This window comes from Mytilus californianus, unplaced genomic scaffold, assembly GCF_021869535.1.
Source record: "Mytilus californianus isolate M0D057914Y unplaced genomic scaffold, xbMytCali1.0.p SCAF_6, whole genome shotgun sequence".
In the NCBI taxonomy this organism is placed as follows: domain Eukaryota; kingdom Metazoa; phylum Mollusca; class Bivalvia; order Mytilida; family Mytilidae; genus Mytilus; species Mytilus californianus.
The window spans coordinates 3,711,273-3,732,349 of NW_026262712.1; the positions used below are offsets into that span (position 1 = coordinate 3,711,273).

Sequence of the window (21,077 nt, forward strand, 5' to 3'; positions counted from 1 at the left end):
AATATGGAATAAATCTGTATGTAGCTTTTCTTGAAATCATAAGAATTAATCTTGAATTTTAGTTGGTCAGGCCAAAATCTCAATAATAAATGCTTGCACTAATTTTCTGAATTGACAGAATTAAAGGGAATATTGACAATCTGTTCGTTATTAAATGTCTCTGCTTCTTTTTTAACTCTTGTTTTAACACTTATTCTGTATATTCAAGGATAACAGCAAATATTTACCTTTATGTTTTATTCAATACCGGTATATATTTTTTAATTTGAAATTTTAAACTTTCTTATAATAGAATTGTTATTTTATTTTTTGTGATTATTAATTTATGTTATTATTGAAATAAATGTTGATGTTTCACCACTTTTTTGTCCATAGTTAATAAATATTATAAGGCCACATATTGAGCTCATCAAGATTACCGACAGGGTGGCTGTGTAAATATTATAAATTACCGAAAGGATGGCTATATAAATATTATAAGACCATGTGTCTCACTATTAGATTACCGACAGGGTGGCTGTATAAATATAAGGCCACATTTCTGACCAAGATTGCCAATAGGGTGGCTTTGTAAATATTATAAGGCCACATGTCTCACCAAGATTATCTACAGGGTGGCTGTATTAATATTAAAAGGCCATGTGTCTCACCAAGATAACAGACAGAGTGGCAGTGTAAATATTATAAGGCCACATGTCTCACCTTGATTACTATTAAACAGAGTGGCTGTGTAAATATTATAAGGCCACATGTCTCACCAAGATTACCAACAGAGTTGCTGTGTAAATACTATAAGGCCCAGTGTCTCACCAAGACTAACAACAGAGTTGCTGTGTAAATACTATAAGGCCCAGTGTCTCACCAAGACTAACAACAGAGTTGCTGTGTAAATACTATAAGGCCCCGTGTCTCACCAAGACTAACAACAGAGTTGCTGTGTAAATACTATAAGGCCCCGTGTCTCACCAAGACTAACAACAGGGTGGCTGTAAAAATATAGTAAGGCCACATGTCTCACCAAGATTACCGACAGGGTGGAAGTGTAAAAATTATAGATAACAGACATAGTGGCTGGGTAAACCTAATGAGCCCATGTGTCTCACCAAGATTACTGACAGGGTGGCTGTGTAAATATTATAAGGCTACATGTCTCACCAAGATTATCAATAGGGTGGCTGTGTAAATATTAAAAGGACATGTCTCACCAAGATTACCGATAGGGTGGCTGTGTAAATAATATAAATTACTGACAAGGTGGCTGTGTATATATATGTCTACATTTCTCCCCAAGATTACCAATAGGGTTGTAGTGTAAATATTACAAGGCCACATGTCTCATTAAGATTACCAACAGGGTGGCTGTGTAAATATTATAATTCTTTGCAATGAGGAGCAGTTGATATTTTGCACACTTAATACAAAACAGGAGTGCAAATGTTGAAATGTCTTGCCTGTTTTACTTATCATTGATTTCATGTCGAAAGTCTGTAATATGAAGGTTTTACTACAGGTATCACATAAACTTAACATTATCAATGTTCTATGAAAATGAGGTTTAGGTCTGATGAACCATGTTAGACAGACATGTACACCTTACAATAATTCTGTACACCAAATGTAGTGGTCCTATCACTAATAGTACCCAAGAAACAGATCAAACCACAAAATCTTAAAATTGACCAATGAACCATGAACATGAGGTCATATGAACCCTACCAGACAGACGTGCACCTATTGCTTATAGTATCTGATAAACTGACAAAATTATGGAAACTTATTATTAACCAATTCCATGCAATGAACCATGAAAATGAGGTCAGGGTAACACAAACCCTGCCAGACAGACATGTGCACCCTAAAATCTTTCTATACACCAAGTATAATTGCTTATTGCTTATATTATCTGAGAAATAGACTAAACCACAAAACCTTAACATTGTCCAATGACGAAAATGAGGTCAAGGTCAGATGACACCTGCCAGTTGGACATGTACACCTTACAATCATTACATACACCACTTTTGGAGTGTCAAAAATTCGTTGGAAGTACTTGATAAATTGCATGCTTATATTGGTGATTTCGAATCTGTTCAAAGTTTTGATTTTTCTACCCTATATACCACGTTGCCTAATAATCTTATTAAGAAAAATTTCACACACCTGATTAAATGGGCATTTAAAAAGTCGGAATGCAAATATATATGTTCAGACTCTTTTAGGTCATTTTTTAGTAACAACAAACAAAAGAACTATGTCAATTGGACCTGCTTTGATACTTTAACTGCCCTTGATTTTTTACTAGATAACATTCCCATGGGGACTAACTGTGCACCACTTATTGCGGACCTGTTTTTGTATTGTTATGAGTTACAATTTATGACTAAAATCAGCGAAGACCCATCAAAACAACATCTGATTCAAAAATTGAATAACACTTATAGATATTTAGATGATATATTGGCTCTCAATAATGACGACTTCAGTATGTACACTAAAGAGATTTATCCTGCCGAACTGACTTTAAATAAAGCTAATACTAACAATGAACACTGCCCTTTCCTGGATCTTGATATCTTTATCTTTAACGGGAAGCTTAATACCAAAATTTATGATAAAAGAGATGATTTTTCATTTTCTATTGTTAATTATCCATTTTTTGATGGTGACGTTCCCTTGTCGCCATCTTATGGTGTTTATATATCTCAACTTGTTCGATTCGCTTGTGTACAACGTACGTATTTGATTTCAACGAAAGAAATCTCTGTATTACTGAAAAATTATTACACCAGGGTTTTCGATATCACAAACTAGTCAAAACATTTACTAAATTTTATCATCGCTACAAGACTACAAGGACATCATTCGTAAATATAAATCAACATGCAGACATCTTATACGTTCAGGTATTTCACATCCAATATTTCATGGTAATATTCTTTACAAAGCACAAAAATGTCGGCATTCACCTCAAAAGCTAACCAAACCTTTAAACAGACATATTCAGAAGGGATATAGTTACGATACTGTTTTCAGGTCATTAAGGATTGCATATTTTGGTATTAATATTGATTCACTCATAGGGTCTTTGCATCAGAAATAAACACATTTATTCTAAAGCCAGTTGTTGGCATGATACAGGTTATGTTCTTCTCATATATTTTATGATGGTATGATACTAAACCCCTTACGGGAGGGATTGTACTTGATTTTCATATGATGAAGACATAATCTTTCAATCAGTTTAATTGAGGTCTGGAGCTGGCATGTCAGTAACTGCTAGTAGTCCTTTGTTTATTTATGTATCATTGTCATTTTGCTTAGTTTCTTTTGTTACCTATTCTGACATCAGACTCGGATTTCTTTTAAACTGAATTTTACTGTGCGTATTGCTATGTGTTTCTTTATTCATTGGCTAGAGGTATAGGGGGAGGGTTGAGATCTCACAAACATGTTTAACCCCGCCGCATTTTTGCGCCTGTCCCAAGTCAGGAGCCTCTGGCCTTTGTTAGTCTAGTATGTTTTTTAATTTTAGTTCATTTATATGTTTTGGAGTTTAGTGTCACGTCCATTTTCACTGAACTAGCACACAATTTTATTTAGGGGCCAGCTGAGGACCACCTCCGGGTGCGGGATTTTCTCGCTGCATTGAAGACCCATTGGTGGCCTTAGGCTGTTTTCTGCTCTTTGGTCGGATTGTTGTCTCTTTGACATATTCCCCATTTTCATTCTCAATTTTACCAAATATAGTAGACCTATTGCTTATAGTATCTGAGATTTTGACCACGAAAAACTTTACCTTGTTCACTGATCCATGAAATGAGGTCGAGGTCAAGTGAAAACTGTCTGACAGGAATTAGAAGGCGAGATATCAACATAAAAAACATATTTCTTTTATATTTTTATTTCTATTCCTCTTTTGACAGAGCTAAGCTCCTATACAATTAAGAAAACTTCAACATTTGTAAAATTTCTAACAAAGCTAAATAGCTTGCAAATGCACTGACTTTAAAAAAAAATTGTATGATTTAAATGATATATTGGCTTAAACCTCACAAAATAATTAAGTAATATATATATTGATGATTTGAAGAAAAGGAGAGTTTGGTTATGTATATGAGACTACCCTATACAGCTCTGGTAGATTTTGTCATTTCCAGTTATATTTGGTGGGAGTTGTCACACATTTACAGATGGTCTCCTACACCAACTCTATTGAGTGGACATACCATAGAAATAAAAACAGCAATAAAAGAAATGTTCCTATTCGTTTTTACTTTTTCGCATGTGCGCATTATGATTTCGTGTCATGAATTAAAACAGTATATTTTTTCTTTTCCATCCTATTCTATTAAATCATCATTAGGATTAAACATATATTTTCCCTTGGAAAAATAAGTTCAGTTTTTGTGTTGATTATTTTTTGAAAAATTTGGGCAAGCAGGTATATATAGAATGCCTACTTAGGGCAAGTAGAAATGACTTAATCCACCCAAGCTGTAGTGTATTTTATTAATTTTCTAATATTTATTTTTAAAACCCAAATCTAACCCTGTGAACCTATTAGAGTGATAGTAAAACAAGTGGATAAAAGTAAGAAAATAATTCCAATAAAGCTTTCTCTTAAATTTGTAACTACTGTGGATTCATTATTATTCGTGGGATACCAATTTTCGTGGGTTTCGTGGCTACAGGTGAACCACGAATTCAAATGTTCAACGAATTACAAATTTTCTATAGGCTTTGTATGCAGAGATTGGCAAACCCACGAATTCAAATACCCACGAAAATGTTAGTTTTCCTCAATCCACGAAAATTGATACCCATGAAAATAAATGAATCCACAGTATAAATAAAGGAAAAATATATTTTCATCTTCAATTCAAATCTATAATTGTAGCATCATTCCTTTATGATTTCGATAACACCAGCCTTCCATGCACAGTGAAATAGTTTATTTGAAGAAAAAAAAATGTGATATGTAGTATAAATAAATTCATGAAGGAGATTGGCACTGTTTTCTGTAATAATTGGTTATTAATGAAAGCCTCACTATATTTCTTCCAAACTGACAGGAGATAAAATCATCCTGTATTAAAATTTAAAAAAAAAATACTTTCCTCCTCTTTCACTCTTTTCCATTATAAAGTAGCAGTTTGTTGTGAAATATTAGTTTACATAATTTTGAATGTCATAGTTAATTGACATGCTATTTTACTTAATTAGCTCATAATTTGATTCAAATGCATTTTGATTCTAATTTTTGTTTCTTAACCTTAGGAATTGAAGCACAAACAGTATGATTAAGCATTTATGAAAAACAATGTGAAATACAAAATATAAAAATGTTGCATGTGGCAAATTTTAGTGAAGGAAATTTCTGTCAAAGAAGGAGATCGCCCACTTTGAGGATTGAAAAGCTCATAACCCTCTCCTGAAATGAAATTAAATACACACCGACAGATAAACTATAAATATTACAACAATAAAGATCCATATAAAAATACAAAACTGATGTTAAAACAAATGAAAGTGAAAAAGACATACACATTTACTGTACAGTGGGAAATATTGGCCATTTAACTGTAGTGGGAAATATTGACCATGCAGTTTACTGTACAGTTGGAAATTTTGGCCAGTTTACTGTACAGATGGAAATATTGGCCAGTTTACTGTACAGTGGGAAATAATGGCTGGTTTACTGTACAGATGGAAATATCGGCCAGTTTACTATCCAGAGGGAAATATTGGCCAGTTTACTGTACAGTTGGAAATATTGGCCAGTTTTTTTATCTGTTATATCTCATCAACAAACTGAACAACAACAGAGATTCTTATGTAATATGAAGTAATAAATGTAACACCACTTTTGATTGGATGGAGTCTGCCCTCAATTCAACAGTTGACAGTCAGTTTATTTGCAATATCACTGCACAATCACAGTTTCTGTGGTATTTCAAATTTTTCATATAAAAAAATTATGAGCATTGCATTAGAATAGGAATAAAAGTACTGTATACAAAGAGTTGGCACAGTCAATTTTGGATTTGATGTTGGCAACTCCTTTAAAATAAGGCACTGTTAATCTACAAATTTAATTAGATGCCTTTAAATTAACATAGAGGAAACAAGATATACTACAAGCTATTGCTCACTAATCATGCCCCAACTCAATGTTGCTGACCCTAGTTTTCAGCAAACAAATACATCAAAGGAACTGAAAATGTGTCATAACTATAAATTTAAAGCTTGGGGCCAAATATCAAGAATCTTTAACTTGTAGCTGTTCAGGGAAATCAGACAGATCTTAACCAGTATACCCTTTTCTTTTGAGTGGGGGTATCAATATTTCCCAACATACAGTAATATATTTGTTAGAATAAATACAAAACCAATTACGAACAAAACAAAACATCCTATATCAACTCTCTGCACCTTTTTAAATCTTTATTTAAGTCTTTATGATTAGGGGGAAATAATATGCCAAAAATAAAATCTAAACGTTAACACTATCAGGCTAGTAGTCATGATGTATCTGAGGGGGTTGTTTAGGGTCATGACGCTCTGACTTCAATAGTTAAACTTACATATGAAACTTGACTTTAATAGTATTTTTTGTTTTCAGGGGAGGGGGGTTTAGACAAAACCCAATGGCTACGGATGTAGTTATAGTAGTTTTCAATCAATTCCAAATTTATATTAACTATTTCAATAATTGTTACTGCTACAAATTGATAATTTTTTTTCAGTATAAGGTGTTGAACTCAAGGATTCAAGAAGTAAGTCATTAAAATATTATCAAACCAGATTTTTTTCTTCTTCGCTAACTAATTTTGCAATAAAGATACCATTGCATTATAAAGCAATAATATCCCCTCGTGTAAATTTGAAATATCAGGCCAAACCATTATCTGCAAGCTGTGAAAACTGTAATCCCCAAATAAAAAGTATTAAAGCAAAAGTCCTTTTCTAGTTATATTATTGTAAATCTACCCTATATCCAAATATAAAGTTTTAAATAAGTACATATTTACTACAAAAGACAATACAAATATATATATACAAAATGATAAAAAGTAAATCAATTTTAATAAAAATAAGCATCCATCTTTTGATCCTGTATATCTGGCCTCTCATGTCATATCTAGCAATGTTTGAAACTCATACAAAATAACTCAACTAAATTAGCCTTCAAACAAAAAGTAAAATTGAAAAAAAGTTAAAAAATTAGTCTGTTCTATATTAGATTAACATTCTAACAGAGGCAAAAGAGTTGAACAGTCATACCTTCCTATTTTGAACAAAAATTATAAAAAGTTAGAGGCAAGAAAATTTCTTAGTCTCTAATCTTAAGACAAGATTTTACACAAAGAAAGATTAGAATATTGACTTATTTGGATTTACTTTTCATGTGTAATTTTACCCCCCACCCCCACCCACCCAAAAAAACAACACAAAAAAACCAAAAATTAGCAAAATATAACCACAAAGTTACAAATATTTGTACTTGTAAATTCAATGTACAAATGGCTTCATCCAACAAAAAAAAAAAAAGGTATTCGTTGGATAGAACAGTAATATACCAAATATCCAGGACATAAAAACATCATAAAATATTGAAAATTTTACAAAATAAATGAGAATAGATTTCACAAACATGTAAAATTGAGCAACAATTATCACAGACAATACAATACAACCATTCAAAACAAATCTTTTGTTTCTAACAAATTTTAGTTTATCATATTTTTTCTTCCTTCTTTCTCTTACTTGTCTTAATTGAAACCTAACGATTTCTAGTTGTATAGATCTAGACATGTAATTATGAAACTTAACCAATGACATTCATGTACCAAATAATGGTCAAGGTTATTTAATTCAAGTGTGGAACTTAATTACACAACATGATGCGAAAACTGACAAAGTTTATTCCTTTATAATTTGTATTGGTTTAGATCGGGATTTCAACACACAAAAAATTCAATGACTAAGCAGACAAATGTTATGGACATCCCCATCTTTGCTGCTGGAAGGGATAAAAACAAAAGGAAAAGATTTATGCAGCAATTGCCAATTTATCTTCCATATTAAAGCAATGAGGAAATGGTTTTCTGCTAAGCATACATCTTTGCTTATAACTGAAAAGCTACAGGGGGGCGTTTTTTCATTTCCTTATATCAGGCGCATATCCAGCCATTTTGAAAAGGGGGGTTGCAACCCCTGTAACATAATGAAACATGAAAATGTTTTGAAAAAAAAGGTAAAAAGGGGGGGGGGGGGTTCCAACGTATCAAGCCCCCTGGATCCACCAGTGTATATAATACATAACAATTTATGCCACTTGATTTGTCTCCCTTGAGGCTATTTGTTATCTACCATTTTGGTTTGTAACTTAGCTTTGGTGGCAGCTGGTATACAATCTGAATCAAAATCCCATCTAAGCAAGTCAGTACTTTAGAAACAAGATTCATTTTGAATGGCTTTAACTGTACAATGGTCCAAATTTTTACAATAAATATCACAGGCAATATCATTACAATTATTGTACATGCACTAAAGCTCTAGAGGACTTTAGTCATTTCTACCTGTCCACCATGGGATTTTACACAAAGTGGGCAAACTTCTAGCTAGGTGGTCCCATGTGACAACCTTATGGAGTACACATGTAATTTCTTCTCTTTCATCATAGAAATTTAACATAAAATTATTACAGCGGAAAAAACTTTGAAATTAAATTTGAGTGGTCAAGAGTCGACTGACCACAGTGGCCAGGTAAAAATGACAAAATACATTTTTAGCTGTAGTGTCAACAATCTTTTCTCAACTGTTTTTTTTTTTCAACATGATTTATATTGACAAGTCCATTTACACAAATTTTAAAATATAATAAATGATCATCAGTCAAAACTATAAGATATCTACATCTGAATATTATCATTCACTAATACACTCAGTCATGCATGAACAGTTTTCATGTCTAAAAACAAGTCCCTCTGGTATAGTCCTTTTCTAAAAAGCTTCCCTCTTAAATTAAGCATAAAAGCAGTATTAACTTCGTTTCTAATTCAATCACTACAACCTAAATCTACCCTTGTAATAAGATCATACTTCCTTCTTTGAGGAAGCAGTTTTTTGAGAGGGGTCAATGTAATACATTTATTTTCTGCACTTTCTGCAACAAAGCATAACAAAAACGCGTTATCTTCAGTGAACCTTACCAGATGGAGAAGTTACCTTGTTCAATAAAATCTGAATTTCTATCAACATATAAATGTCAAATCAAGAAAGCACAAAAGATTAAAAACTCTTGAGATTCTCTTTAGCAAAATTGCATTTCTTATAAAAGGACAAACACTACATAGAAAATATTGTTTAAATACAAGCATTATTATTAATTGGCAGTTCCTAACTTCTAACAATTATTGCATCATTTAGCTGTCTCTTCTGGTGGCATTGTCAAAGCTGGGGGTCCAAACGGGTCAACCTGAAAAAATGAATAAAACAGGCAGATAACATGGCTGCAAAGATAGTCATTAAAATTGGAACACTAGTGGCCATCTTGGATTTCAGATGATCATGTATGACAGGAAAAAAAATACTGTACTTTTTGTAAAACATAACGAGATTAAACCAATGGCAAAAGAATTCATAATACAAATACAACCAGAATTAAGGATGTTCGCTCCTCTTGTTTGTAAATTTTTGCCAGATATTCGGAATCCTCTGGTTTTATCCATGTAGTGCCATTAAAAACTTTTGCCCATTAACCCCTACTTTTCATAATTTGATTAAATATAGTTTAAAATGCCATCTTTGAAAATCTTATTAAATCCTTGTTATTTTTTTTATACTTTTAGATAGAAAAAAGGTGCCAATGTTAAATGTATGAAAAATCTAGAGAGAATCATTTCCTGCCAAATTTTCAATGGCTTATATCTCGAAAACAAGCACACGGACCCTTCATTTTTATCTGCTTTTTTAGTTCCTTTATTTATATACTATCAATTTATAACAGTCTTTTAAAAAGCTTATTATTTTGAAACAGAGTAGGGAACATCCTTAAACTTGTTTACCCAAATTAAATTGGCCATGTACATTTATTATGGTGAAAGTAGAGATATGGTATGTTTACTAGAGGTTTTGCTCATTCTGTACACACTGTTGGAATTGACAAAATTCACATGAGCAAAACTTTATATCTTTAATTTATACTGTCATCATAAACTTTCAGCAACAAAAGTGTGAGAAGCTGTTATCTAGTTATTGATCATTCATAAAAGTGTAAAATTTTTGTAAATTCAGAAATTTTTATGATGTCTTTATAAATTTTGGTGAAAATTGTGACAGCATTTTAAATTTTGTTTGTATGCAGCATTATTATAGGATTAAACGCATTTTTAAGGAATTTATTGGTGTATAAACTCATCAAATTCACTCACAAACAAATAAAAGTCCGAAGGACTTTTATGATATGTTTGTGGGTGACTTGGTAAAGTTTATACACCAATAAATTCCTTTAAAAAGGCTTTTAATCCTTATAATTCTTTAAAATTGGAGATAAGGAATTTATTTTTCCACACTCGTAACCTCTATCACACGTAAATTGTATATTTGTGTCATTGAATAGGCCTGGCGCATGAATATATTTGTTGATTAACACAAAAATATGTACTCCATGAAATTTGCAATCTGATAAAAAATAAACTACAAAAACTCTTATTATCATTCAAATGAATGTTTTGTGTTTATTATTTAATTTAACTATTAAGACCTATTAACGCAAACTGAAAATAAATTTTGATAACGTTGATCCCAATTGTGTCATTATCGCCGCCATCTTGTTTACGAAAAGAAGTTCGGTCAACGTCGTCTATTGAAAAATAAACAACGTCAACAACAACTACCGGAAGTCCTCTCAGCCAATCATATCAACGTATTCTCTAATATGCAAATCATATAAGAATTATTCAAAAACAGCAATAATAAATGTACGCAAAAACTTCTGAATTTATAGCATTCAACTGTCTTGAAAGTAAACATTTAAATCTGGCTTACATTGACTTTAGGATTAACAGGAGCGTCTACAGTAAAATCTGTAGCAGATGGTCCGTATTCTTTCCTTGCTCTGGTCCAATTAGCTTTGATCTCTATCACATCCCTGTATCCCTGTGGTTTAGTGAATGGTTTACCCCCAGAAACACATAACAGTTCATCTTTGTTTATATCCTGGAACTTTGTTACCTGTAATGGACCAATAACTGGTCAGTAATCTCAATCATAAACCAGTAAACTGTGAAAATCAAATCAAGACTCAAGAAGTCTATTTAAGGACTAGCAAATAAAATTTACATAAAACATAAAACTAAATTTAACACATTGGAAAAAAAAATAAAGATATCACTTTATCTTTCAAAATAAAAAAAAAATAAAAATAAAGATATCACTTTATCTTTCAAAAAAAAAATAAAGATATCACTTTACCTTTCAAAATAAAAAAAATAAAAAAAATAAAGATATCACTTTATCTTTCAAAATAAAAAAATAAAAAAAAATATTTAATATCTTGAACATAAAGATAAGAATTTTGCATATCACAATTGTGGTCATCTTGAATTTCAGATCAGCTAATACTCACCAGCTTGCCTTCCATTGTATATATCAATCTAGCCTTCTGCCACATTCCAAGTTTAGCTGTGGAGTTATCTAGGATTTCTTCCAAAGTATTGCCCCATACGTACACAGCTCTTTCTAAACTCTCTCCATTTGGATAGACCATAACTCTTTTCTAAAATAATCAGAATTGTTTAAATTTTTTACTTTTCAGTTATTCCTCTACTCCATATCTTTTATTCATGTAAATTCAGGAATTTTATTTTTTTCACTCTTTAATGCTGTATTTTGAAAATTTATTGGAAACAAAAGCAAGTGACAAGTAATTCCTTTCTTTGGTAGCTTTTGCATAAAATGGAAACAAATAACAGAAACAGGTGATTTGTCGTGCAGCCAATCAAAAATCAATATACCTCTATTACATATAACGTTTATCTACTGACAAGTACAATATTTCTGTAACAAACAAAAAAATAGGCAGCACAATGAATTTTTAAATGAATTTTTTGACGATTTCACTATATTTTTTAAAAGTCTTGACATTCTTAACCCAATATTTAAGTCTGCTAATAAGTTTAAATCTACATACTGTGTCAGGCTGTTTATATAAACGTCCTGAAGTACCTATAGTCTTCGTTGGTTCTTTTTGATTCTTTTTCACCTCAGCAAGATGGGTCTGGAAAAGAAACAAAGTTAAAATAACTGTTAATATTATTTACTTCTACAGAATTCCTCCCCTTTCATGTCTAATGTTTGAATGTGGTTCTTATGATTTTAACTTAGTACTGTTGAGCAAAAGTTTAATATGGAGTGGCAAACACTTCATTATATTCAGGAAGCTAGCTTGCTGTTCAATGTTAGTTTGGTTTTTGTTTGGTGCATGCCGTTGCCTATGGTTGCTTACATCTAAGACTTTAGATCTCTGATTAATAGCTGACCACAAGATGACTTTAGAGAGGTCACCTAAAACAACCAAAATAGAAAATATAGAGAAAACATTGGAGCAGGATTAAAATTGACAGTGAGATGAAGATTACTCCATTTGATTGACTATATAGTTGCATTTATAAGGTCAGATAAGCTGTTTGATAATATTAATAATCACTGTTGATTCATTAAGGTTTGTTGATTTCATGGGAAGAGGCAACAATAAATTTATAAGTTCTCAACCAAATAGAATTGTTCAGTTGCATGATGGGAACTAGAAAACAGGAAATTGAAACATCAACATTTTGTTATATTAGGAAAACATTTGTATAAAAAAATGAACAATTCAGCAGTAAACTAGATGAACTGCAAGCAAAGCTCACAAAATGATACTCCAAATCCCTACATAAAGTCATGACAAAGTCTATAATGAAAGAAATAAATGGCATGTGTACTCCATTAGGTTGACACAGGGGATTTTTTTTATAGAAAAGGCATGTGTATTTTATAAGGTTGACACAGGGGACTTTCTATAGAAATGGCATGTGTACTCCATAAGGTTAACACAGGGGACTTTTTATAGAAATGGCATGTGTACTCCATAAGGTTGACACAGGGGACTTTCTATAGAAATGGCATGTGTACTCCATAAGGTTGACACAGGGGACTTTCTATAGAAATGGCATGTGTACTCCATAAGGTTAACACAGGGGACTTTCTATAGAAATGGCATGTGTACTCCATAAGGTTAACACAGGGGACTTTCTATAGAAATGGCATGTGTACTCCATAAGGTTGACACAGGGGACTTTCTATAGAAATGGCATGTGTACTCCACAAGGTTAACACAGGGGACTTTCTATAGAAATGGCACGTATACTCCATAAGGTTAACACAGAGGACTTTCTATAGAAATGGCATGTGTAGTCCATAAGGTTAACAAGGGGACTGTCTACAGCAGGTTTACCCATTCTCACTGGGAACAAGTTTGTGTGCCAAAATCCACAAGGACTAAAGTTCTGTACAAGGTAAGGACGTTAAACATTTCTAATCCTCAAAGTATGAATTGAGGAACATGAAGGTCGGATGTGTTTTACTCTTCTGCATTCTGTGTGTGTTTGTCCCAAGTCAGCAGCCTGTAATTCAGTGGTTGTCTTTGTTTATGTATATTATATTTGTTTAATTGTTTTGTTCTTTAATCAGGTTTTATCTTTTGAATTATTTAACATTTTGTCATGTCAATGTCTGCAGTGATATTGTTGTCTTTTTTCAAAACTACCTCTACCGTTTTTTTTTGGGAAAAATGCATAATTTTTATTGAAATTGGGAAATTGGTTTATTTTTTTTTTAAACCCATCTCCGATTTTTGCTAAACTTGACTGTCCTTTTTGCACAGTTTTATCACGTACATTTTGATTGTCAGACATTTTCAACCTGAAAGGTACTTTTTGGGGAGGGGAAAGAGACGGAAACAATGATGATACCTAATGCTTGAAAACCACATCAAACACTGTGATGATTCTGATCAGAAACCTGGATCTCAAAAGTGCTTTCATAATATCAAAACAATAACATGAATACGAAATTTACATTCATTACTACCATTGCCATCACTTTTGGGAAAATGTAAAACTTATTGGGAGGAATTTTAAGCCATTTTTTTTGGTAATTGGGAATTTTCTCTAGGGAAAAAAGCCGAATTTCGGATGTAATTTGAGGCAAACAATATCGCTGGTCTGTAATAGCTTGCAATGCAGTATGGTTTTTATACGACCGCGTCATCGTCCTGCGTCGTAGTCCGGCTTCGTCCGATGACACATTGGTTTTCGCACTCTAACTTTAGTTTAAGTGAATAGATCTCTATGAAATTTCACCATAAGGTTCAATACCACAAAAGGAAGGTGGGGATTGATTTTGGGGGTTATGGTACCAACAGTTAAGGAATTAGGGGCCAAAATTAGGCATTTTTGTAACTTCCAGACATAACGTGTGTTAGTGTATGGATCTCTCTGACATTGTACCACAAGGTTCCATATCACAAAGGGAATGCTGGGATTGATTTTGTGGGTAATGGACTCAAAATTTTAGGAATTAGGGGCCAAAAAGGGGCAAAAAAACAAGCATTTTTCTAGTTTCATGACAATAACTTGTGTGTAAGTGTATGAATCTCTCTGACATTGTACCACAAGGTTCCATATCACAAAGGGAATGCTAGGATTGATTTTGGGTTAATTGCCTCAAAATTTAAGAATTAGGGGCCAAAAAGGGGCAAAAACAAGCATTTTTCTAGTTTCATGACAATAACTTGTGTGTAAGTGTATGGATCTTTATGAAATTGTACTACAAGGTTCCATATCACAAAGGGAAAGCTGGAATTGAGTTTGAGTGTAATTGCCAAAAATGTTTAGGAATAAAGGGCCAAAAAAGGGGCCAAAAATAAGCATTTTTCTAGTTTCAAGACGACAACTTGTGTTCAAGTGTATGGATCTCTCTGAAATTGTACTGCAAGGTACCATATCACAAAGGGAAGGCTGGAATTGAGTTTGGGGGTAATTCCCTCAAAATTTTAGGAATTAGGGGCCATAAAGGGACAAAAAAACAAGCATTTTTCTAGTTTCAGGACAATAACTTGTGTGTAAGTGTATGGATCTTTATGAAATTGTACTGCAAGGTTCCATATCACAAAGGAAAAGCTGGGTTTGAGTTTGGGGGTAATTGCCCTTAACGTTTAGGAATTTGGGGCCAAAAAGGGGCCAAAAAACAAGCATTTTTCTAAGTTTCCAGACAATAACTTGTGTTCAAGTGTATGGATCTTTTTGAAATTGTACTGCAAGGTACCATACCACAAAGGGAAGGCTGGGATTGAGTTTGGGGGTGATGAATCATAAGGGGGTTCAAAAAATTTGAGGGGGGATTTTTTTTTCCTTTTTAAATTGGTTATTTCTGATTTATATATAAAAGCAAATAATAATGATATGGTTTGAATAGGTAAATTAAAATTTTTTAAGTTCTTAGACCACATTCATTCTGTGTCAGAAACCTATGCTGTGTCAAATATTTAATTACAATCCAAATTCAGTGCTGTATCAAGCTTGAATGTTGTGTCCATACTTGCCCCAACTATTCAGGGTTCGACCTCTGCGGTCGTATCAAGCTGCGCCCCAGCGGAGCATTTTATTTATCATTGTTGAAGGCAGCACAGTAACCTATAATTGCCAACATCTACATCATTTGGTCCTTTGTGGATAGTTGTGTCTTTGGCAATCCATTCAACATCTTCTTATTTCATACTAATCCTTAGTGTGTGAGTTGTATAACATACAATGTTAATGGATGTCTACCTCTAACTAATGAACAGTACGACCATACAATGTTAATGGATGTCTACCTCTAACTTGTGAACAGTATGACCATACAATGTTAATGGATGTCTACCTCTAACTTGTGAACAGTATGACCGTACAATGTTAATGGATGTCTACCTCTAACTTGTGAACAGTATGACCATACAATGTTAATGGATGTCTACCTCTAACTTATGAACAGTATCATGTTTGAGTTGCTCCTCTACAGACGGTTCCTGCCAATTCCCCTCTATAACAACAGGCTGTCTAGAACTTCTGGTAGGCTTCAATTCTCCAGGATCCATTTCTTCGTATCTTCTTGCTGTAAATAATATAATATATTTTTACAATAGGATATTAAATTAATTCTCTTACCAGAAAATAAGTGACATATGGTAGTAACACAGGAATGGAAATTAAAACATTAGAAGCCAACTTGGTCCTTAACAAAAAAAATCTAACAGTCTAAATGTCATTATGACAGGAAACATTTTGATATTATTTAATTATAAAGACAATTATCCCCCTCCAAAATACTATTAGTTACACAGTGTGCAATTGTCCAAATCCAAAATTTATCAGATCAATAAAATTCATATCGGGCGAGGTGAAGCCAAACCTGATATGAATTTTATTGACCCGATAAATTTCGTATTAGGACAATTGCACACTGTGTAATGAATTTATCCTAATTTTGATTATTTATTGTTTTTGTTTTAAATAGTATTAAAATAGTATTTAAAACGTTACTTATTAGGACAATATCAACCAAATATATTTAGATATTTAATCTAAAACTGTAAAAAATGAAAAATATTAGGACTTTTTTTTTATTTAAGTCAATGGTATTCGAATTAACTTAATAAAAAATTGCACTGAAATTTATTAGGACAATATCAGCCAATCAAATTGCAAGAAATTTCTCTAAATCAGGATAAAGTGTAATATTGTTCCAATGTTCCAAAGTTAAAAGCCCATTGCATGCCTGTTGGCAATTTCGTAAAATTCATATCTCTCTTGTCAAACCTTAATTCAACAGCTTAACCAAAGGCTTTATGATATTACATGCTCAATCATACTGAAGTCAATTGTAACTTAAACAGCCCCAAGTAAACTGACCTCACTAGGCTTTCAGTTTGGTTGTTTTTGTCATTGGGTTGCTGTCTCATTTGGGTATATCTACATGACATTTTATTCATATCAAGATGTATTTTTCCGTTTGCTGACCCATTCTTGTTTACCCCACATTTGCCTTTAATCATATTTCCCGGATCTTTTGTTAATTTTTTTTCCATCATTGAATTTTACAGGAAAAAAAATTCACAATTCAAGTGAACATTATAATTCAAAATCTTAATTAAATGGGTAACTGTATTCCCACACCAATAACTTCTATATTTAAAACAGAAATTTTAAGCTTATATCTATTTTGTAGTGCCTGAGAAAGAAGAAGTAGCAATTTACCTTTCATTTGTCTTAGAATATGTTTTTCAATGTCAAGCTCCAGTGATACAGCTGATCTGAAGACTCGCTTCTTTCTCCTGTTTTCAATTTTGGATTCCACTATTTCCGGAGCAACAAAGTCCTTTCCACTGGAGATCCATACTTCTATAGGATATCTAAGGATGGTGTCTGTTCCTGGAATCTGTATCTGACTCAGAACCATCTCCCTTTCTTTAGCTAACTTATTAGCCTCTTGTTGGTCCACCTCTGTAATAAAGAAAGACAAACATTGATTCAGTTATCTCCCTTTCTTTAGCTAACTTATTAGCCTCTTGTTGGTCCACCTCTGTAATAAAGAAAGACAAACACTGACTCAGTTATCTCTTTTTCTTTAGCTAACTTATTAGCCTCTTGTTGGTCCACCTCTGTAATAAAGAAAGACAAACATTGATTCAGTTATCTCCCTTTCTTTAGCTAACTTATAAGCCTTTAGTTGGACCACCTCTGTAATAAAGAAAGACAATCATTGATTCAGTTATCTCCCTTTGGAGTACATCTTTTTTTCTATTTCTTACCAAGCTGAGAAGTCCTTTTGTTTACATATTGATGGAGTGTAACTGACTTTAAAGTTATAAAAATAGGACTGAATTTCATATTTAAATTATATAAACAATGAATAAATAGATTGAATTGTAAATTTACTGTTGACTCACGATTTAAATTAATACTCTTTGGATTATTAATGAAAATTGTAATTTACATGTCTTTTAAAATAATCTTCAACAAATTTGTGGGTATATAAATATTTCCAACCATGTGTCAAGAAATGATGCTATCCCACAATGCATCTTTTTGACATCAAATAAAGGAAAATTTATGTTGTATTCCGCCTGGCTCTTCTGTTGAGTAGAGCCAGGATCCAAGGCTAAAAACTGACCTGCAGAATCTTTATCCTGTTGTACTTCCTCTTGACTGTCCTGACCTTCACCTTCACCCCGTTCTCGTAAATTTTTACCCTGTTCATCCAATTTTTCTGTTTCCTGTTCCTGTTTCTCTGGTTCATGCTCAAGTTCAAGGTCGTCAACTGCAATATTTAGTTACAATTTCAAAAAATTATTAGCAAAGTGTTACCAAATTTATACAACTTAATTATTAAGCAACAATAATTTGTTTTTATGATACAGTTGTATCTCCTATGATGGAAGATTCATGTGAATAAAAGAGATGTTGGGTATTTGTCATTGAGACAGCATAATTTTTTTTATTGTGTAAATTCAACAAAGACCTTAAAGTACTGTCATAACTTTCTAAAATACATGTATGATCCAATACCTTTAAATAATATATGCAAAATCTATGTTTTTGGTTTTGGTTATCTGAGCCAATTGTTATTCTAATTAAGGATGTTCGCTCCTCTTGTTTTTGAATTTTTGCCAGATATTCGGAATCCTCAAGTTTTATCCATGTAGTGTCATTAAAATATTTTCCCCGCTAACCCCTACTTTTCTTTTTATAATTTTATTACTAATAGTTTAAAAAGCCATATTTGAAAATCCTATATAATCCTTGTTATTTTTTCATAATTTTTGAAAGAAAAAGGGTGCCAATGTTAAATGTAAGAAAAGTCTAGAGAAAATTATTTCCCGCCAAATTTTCAATGGATTATATCTCTAAAACAAGCACACGGACCCTACATTTTTTTCTGCTTTTTCAGTTCCTTTATTTATATACTATCAATTTATAATAGTCTTTTAAAAAGCTTGTTATTTTGAAACAGTGTAGCAAACATCCTTAAAGATAATTTACAGGTCCCTCCAAATTGAATCACTTTTAACTATGTTAACATTTTACAGGAGTATTTACTGTTACAGCAGAAATGTTCGTTTTAATTTGTTTATTTTGTGGATAGATAATATCCTTATCCACCAATTCAAACCCCAAAGAAATCTTAATATTCAAAGAATATTACTTTCACATACTAAAAACCACAAAAATTAATCCCCATGAAATCATGTACCACAAAATTTAACACCATACTCTTACATTTCAGTCAGTCTTCTTAAGGTTAGTGATTACCTTTAGATCCGTTTATTAAAACCTTAGGGGTCGGTGATTACCTTGAGGTCCGTCTATTAAAACCTTAGGGGTTGGTGATTACCTTTAGGTCCATCTATTAAAACCTTAGGGGTCGGTAATTACCTTTAGGTCCGCCTATTAAAACCTCAGGACTCGATGACTACCTTTGAGTCAGTTTATTTAAACCTTAGGATTGAGTGATTACCTGTAGACCAGTCTATTTAAACCTCAGGACACAATGACTACCTTTCAGTCAGTTTATCAAACCTTAGGGTTGGATGATTACCTTTGGCATCTTTTCCTTGTAGGTATTCTGCCATCAATGTTTTATAATTATCTACGGCCCAGTCTATCAGGTCCTCGATCTCCATGACCATTGTACCGTCCTCTGTATATATCCTACGTGCAGCACTATTAAGTCCTAGTCTGTATGTACACTGGTCCAAAATCTGAAATTATTTAAAAGTTATTAACTAGATATTAATTAATGATAATAAAAGTAGAAACAAAATCTAAAACTGTATGAAATTTCAGCACTTTTTCGCATGATATTTCAAATGGTAAGAAAATTTGCAAAGAATCTAGGGGAAAAATTATACCTCAAGTATTAAACTTTTAAAATTTGGGAAAAAACACTGGTTCAATAGCATTCCCTTAAGCCATCAGTCATGATGTATTAACAAAATTATCCAATCCATTTTAAGCAAGATTATTGGTTTCTTTTTCAAAGAATCTAGGATAATTGCGAAATCTATATATTCCCCTTCTTCATTAAAAAACAGAAATGGCTGAACAAAACATCTATACATACGCCCTCTATGGTGGATCCACAAATAAGTTCTCCTGGTCGTAATCGTCCCTCACCATTTTTGTAGGCAAGAATTTTAACAGTTTTGACCGATTTGGCTGCAGATATTTCCTTGGCTATTGTGCGTACATTGGTTTCGTCACGTAGAGTACGGAGCTTATGTTCCCAGTCTTGTAGAGATAGTAAAGCCTCATGTGTGGACAGATCAACTTTTCCATTCAAGACTTTAAAACTTCCTATTTGCTGTAGTTTTAGTTTCTTAGCTGTTATAAATACAGAATTTAGAATATCAGATCTTTGGATCAGAAAGTTGTTTTATTTATACAAGTCATATGTAAAAATCATATGTATTTCTGAAGGTATAACAGGTTTATAAAAGGAAAGGGAGATAACTCTTTATAAATCAATACAACATTTTCATAGCAACATTTTTTAAATTGTGGCAACTAAGAGTTTGACAATATATATATAGACAACTGTCTGTCGTTGAAGACTTTATGTTGACATCTAGACTTTAAAGTTCAGCTAGCTATAAAACTAGGTTTAATCCACAATTTTCTTTGCAAAATGCTTGTACATGTACCAAGTCAGGAATATGACGGTTGTTTTCCATTCAGTGCATTATAAATATAAGGAGATGAGGTATGATTGCCAATGAGACAACTATCCACCAAAGTTCAAATAAAGTGGATGTAAGCAATTATTGGCAACCGTACGGCCTTCTTTTTCAAAGAATCTAGGATAATTGCAAAATCAGCTAATAAAGTCTAATGGTTGATTTTGTCAGTTTTTATGGACTTATCTTTTATTGAATTTTACTTTGGAGTTCGATATTGATGTTAATACTTTTGTTTACAGATTGCTGTCAAGGG

General features: G+C 32.5%; 1 protein-coding gene across 2 annotated transcripts in view; it reads right to left on the reverse strand.

Annotated features, from left to right (window-relative positions):
- Positions 1-3,885: 3,885 nt before the first annotated feature.
- The window catches only part of LOC127706047 (doublecortin domain-containing protein 1-like), a 79,330-nt gene continuing 62,138 nt past the window's right edge, over positions 3,886-21,077 (reverse strand). For both annotated transcript variants that reach the window (XM_052210448.1, XM_052210447.1), the window contains 9 exons: positions 20,209-20,468; positions 19,684-19,846; positions 18,259-18,405; positions 17,343-17,588; positions 16,064-16,200; positions 12,197-12,283; positions 11,633-11,782; positions 11,053-11,238; positions 3,886-9,481 (listed from right to left, as the gene is read on the reverse strand). In XM_052210448.1, coding sequence (XP_052066408.1) covers positions 9,425-9,481; positions 11,053-11,238; positions 11,633-11,782; positions 12,197-12,283; positions 16,064-16,200; positions 17,343-17,588; positions 18,259-18,405; positions 19,684-19,846; positions 20,209-20,468 — 1,433 coding nt within the window. In that variant the 3' untranslated portion in view covers positions 3,886-9,424. The remainder of the gene's footprint in view (positions 9,482-11,052; positions 11,239-11,632; positions 11,783-12,196; positions 12,284-16,063; positions 16,201-17,342; positions 17,589-18,258; positions 18,406-19,683; positions 19,847-20,208; positions 20,469-21,077) is intronic.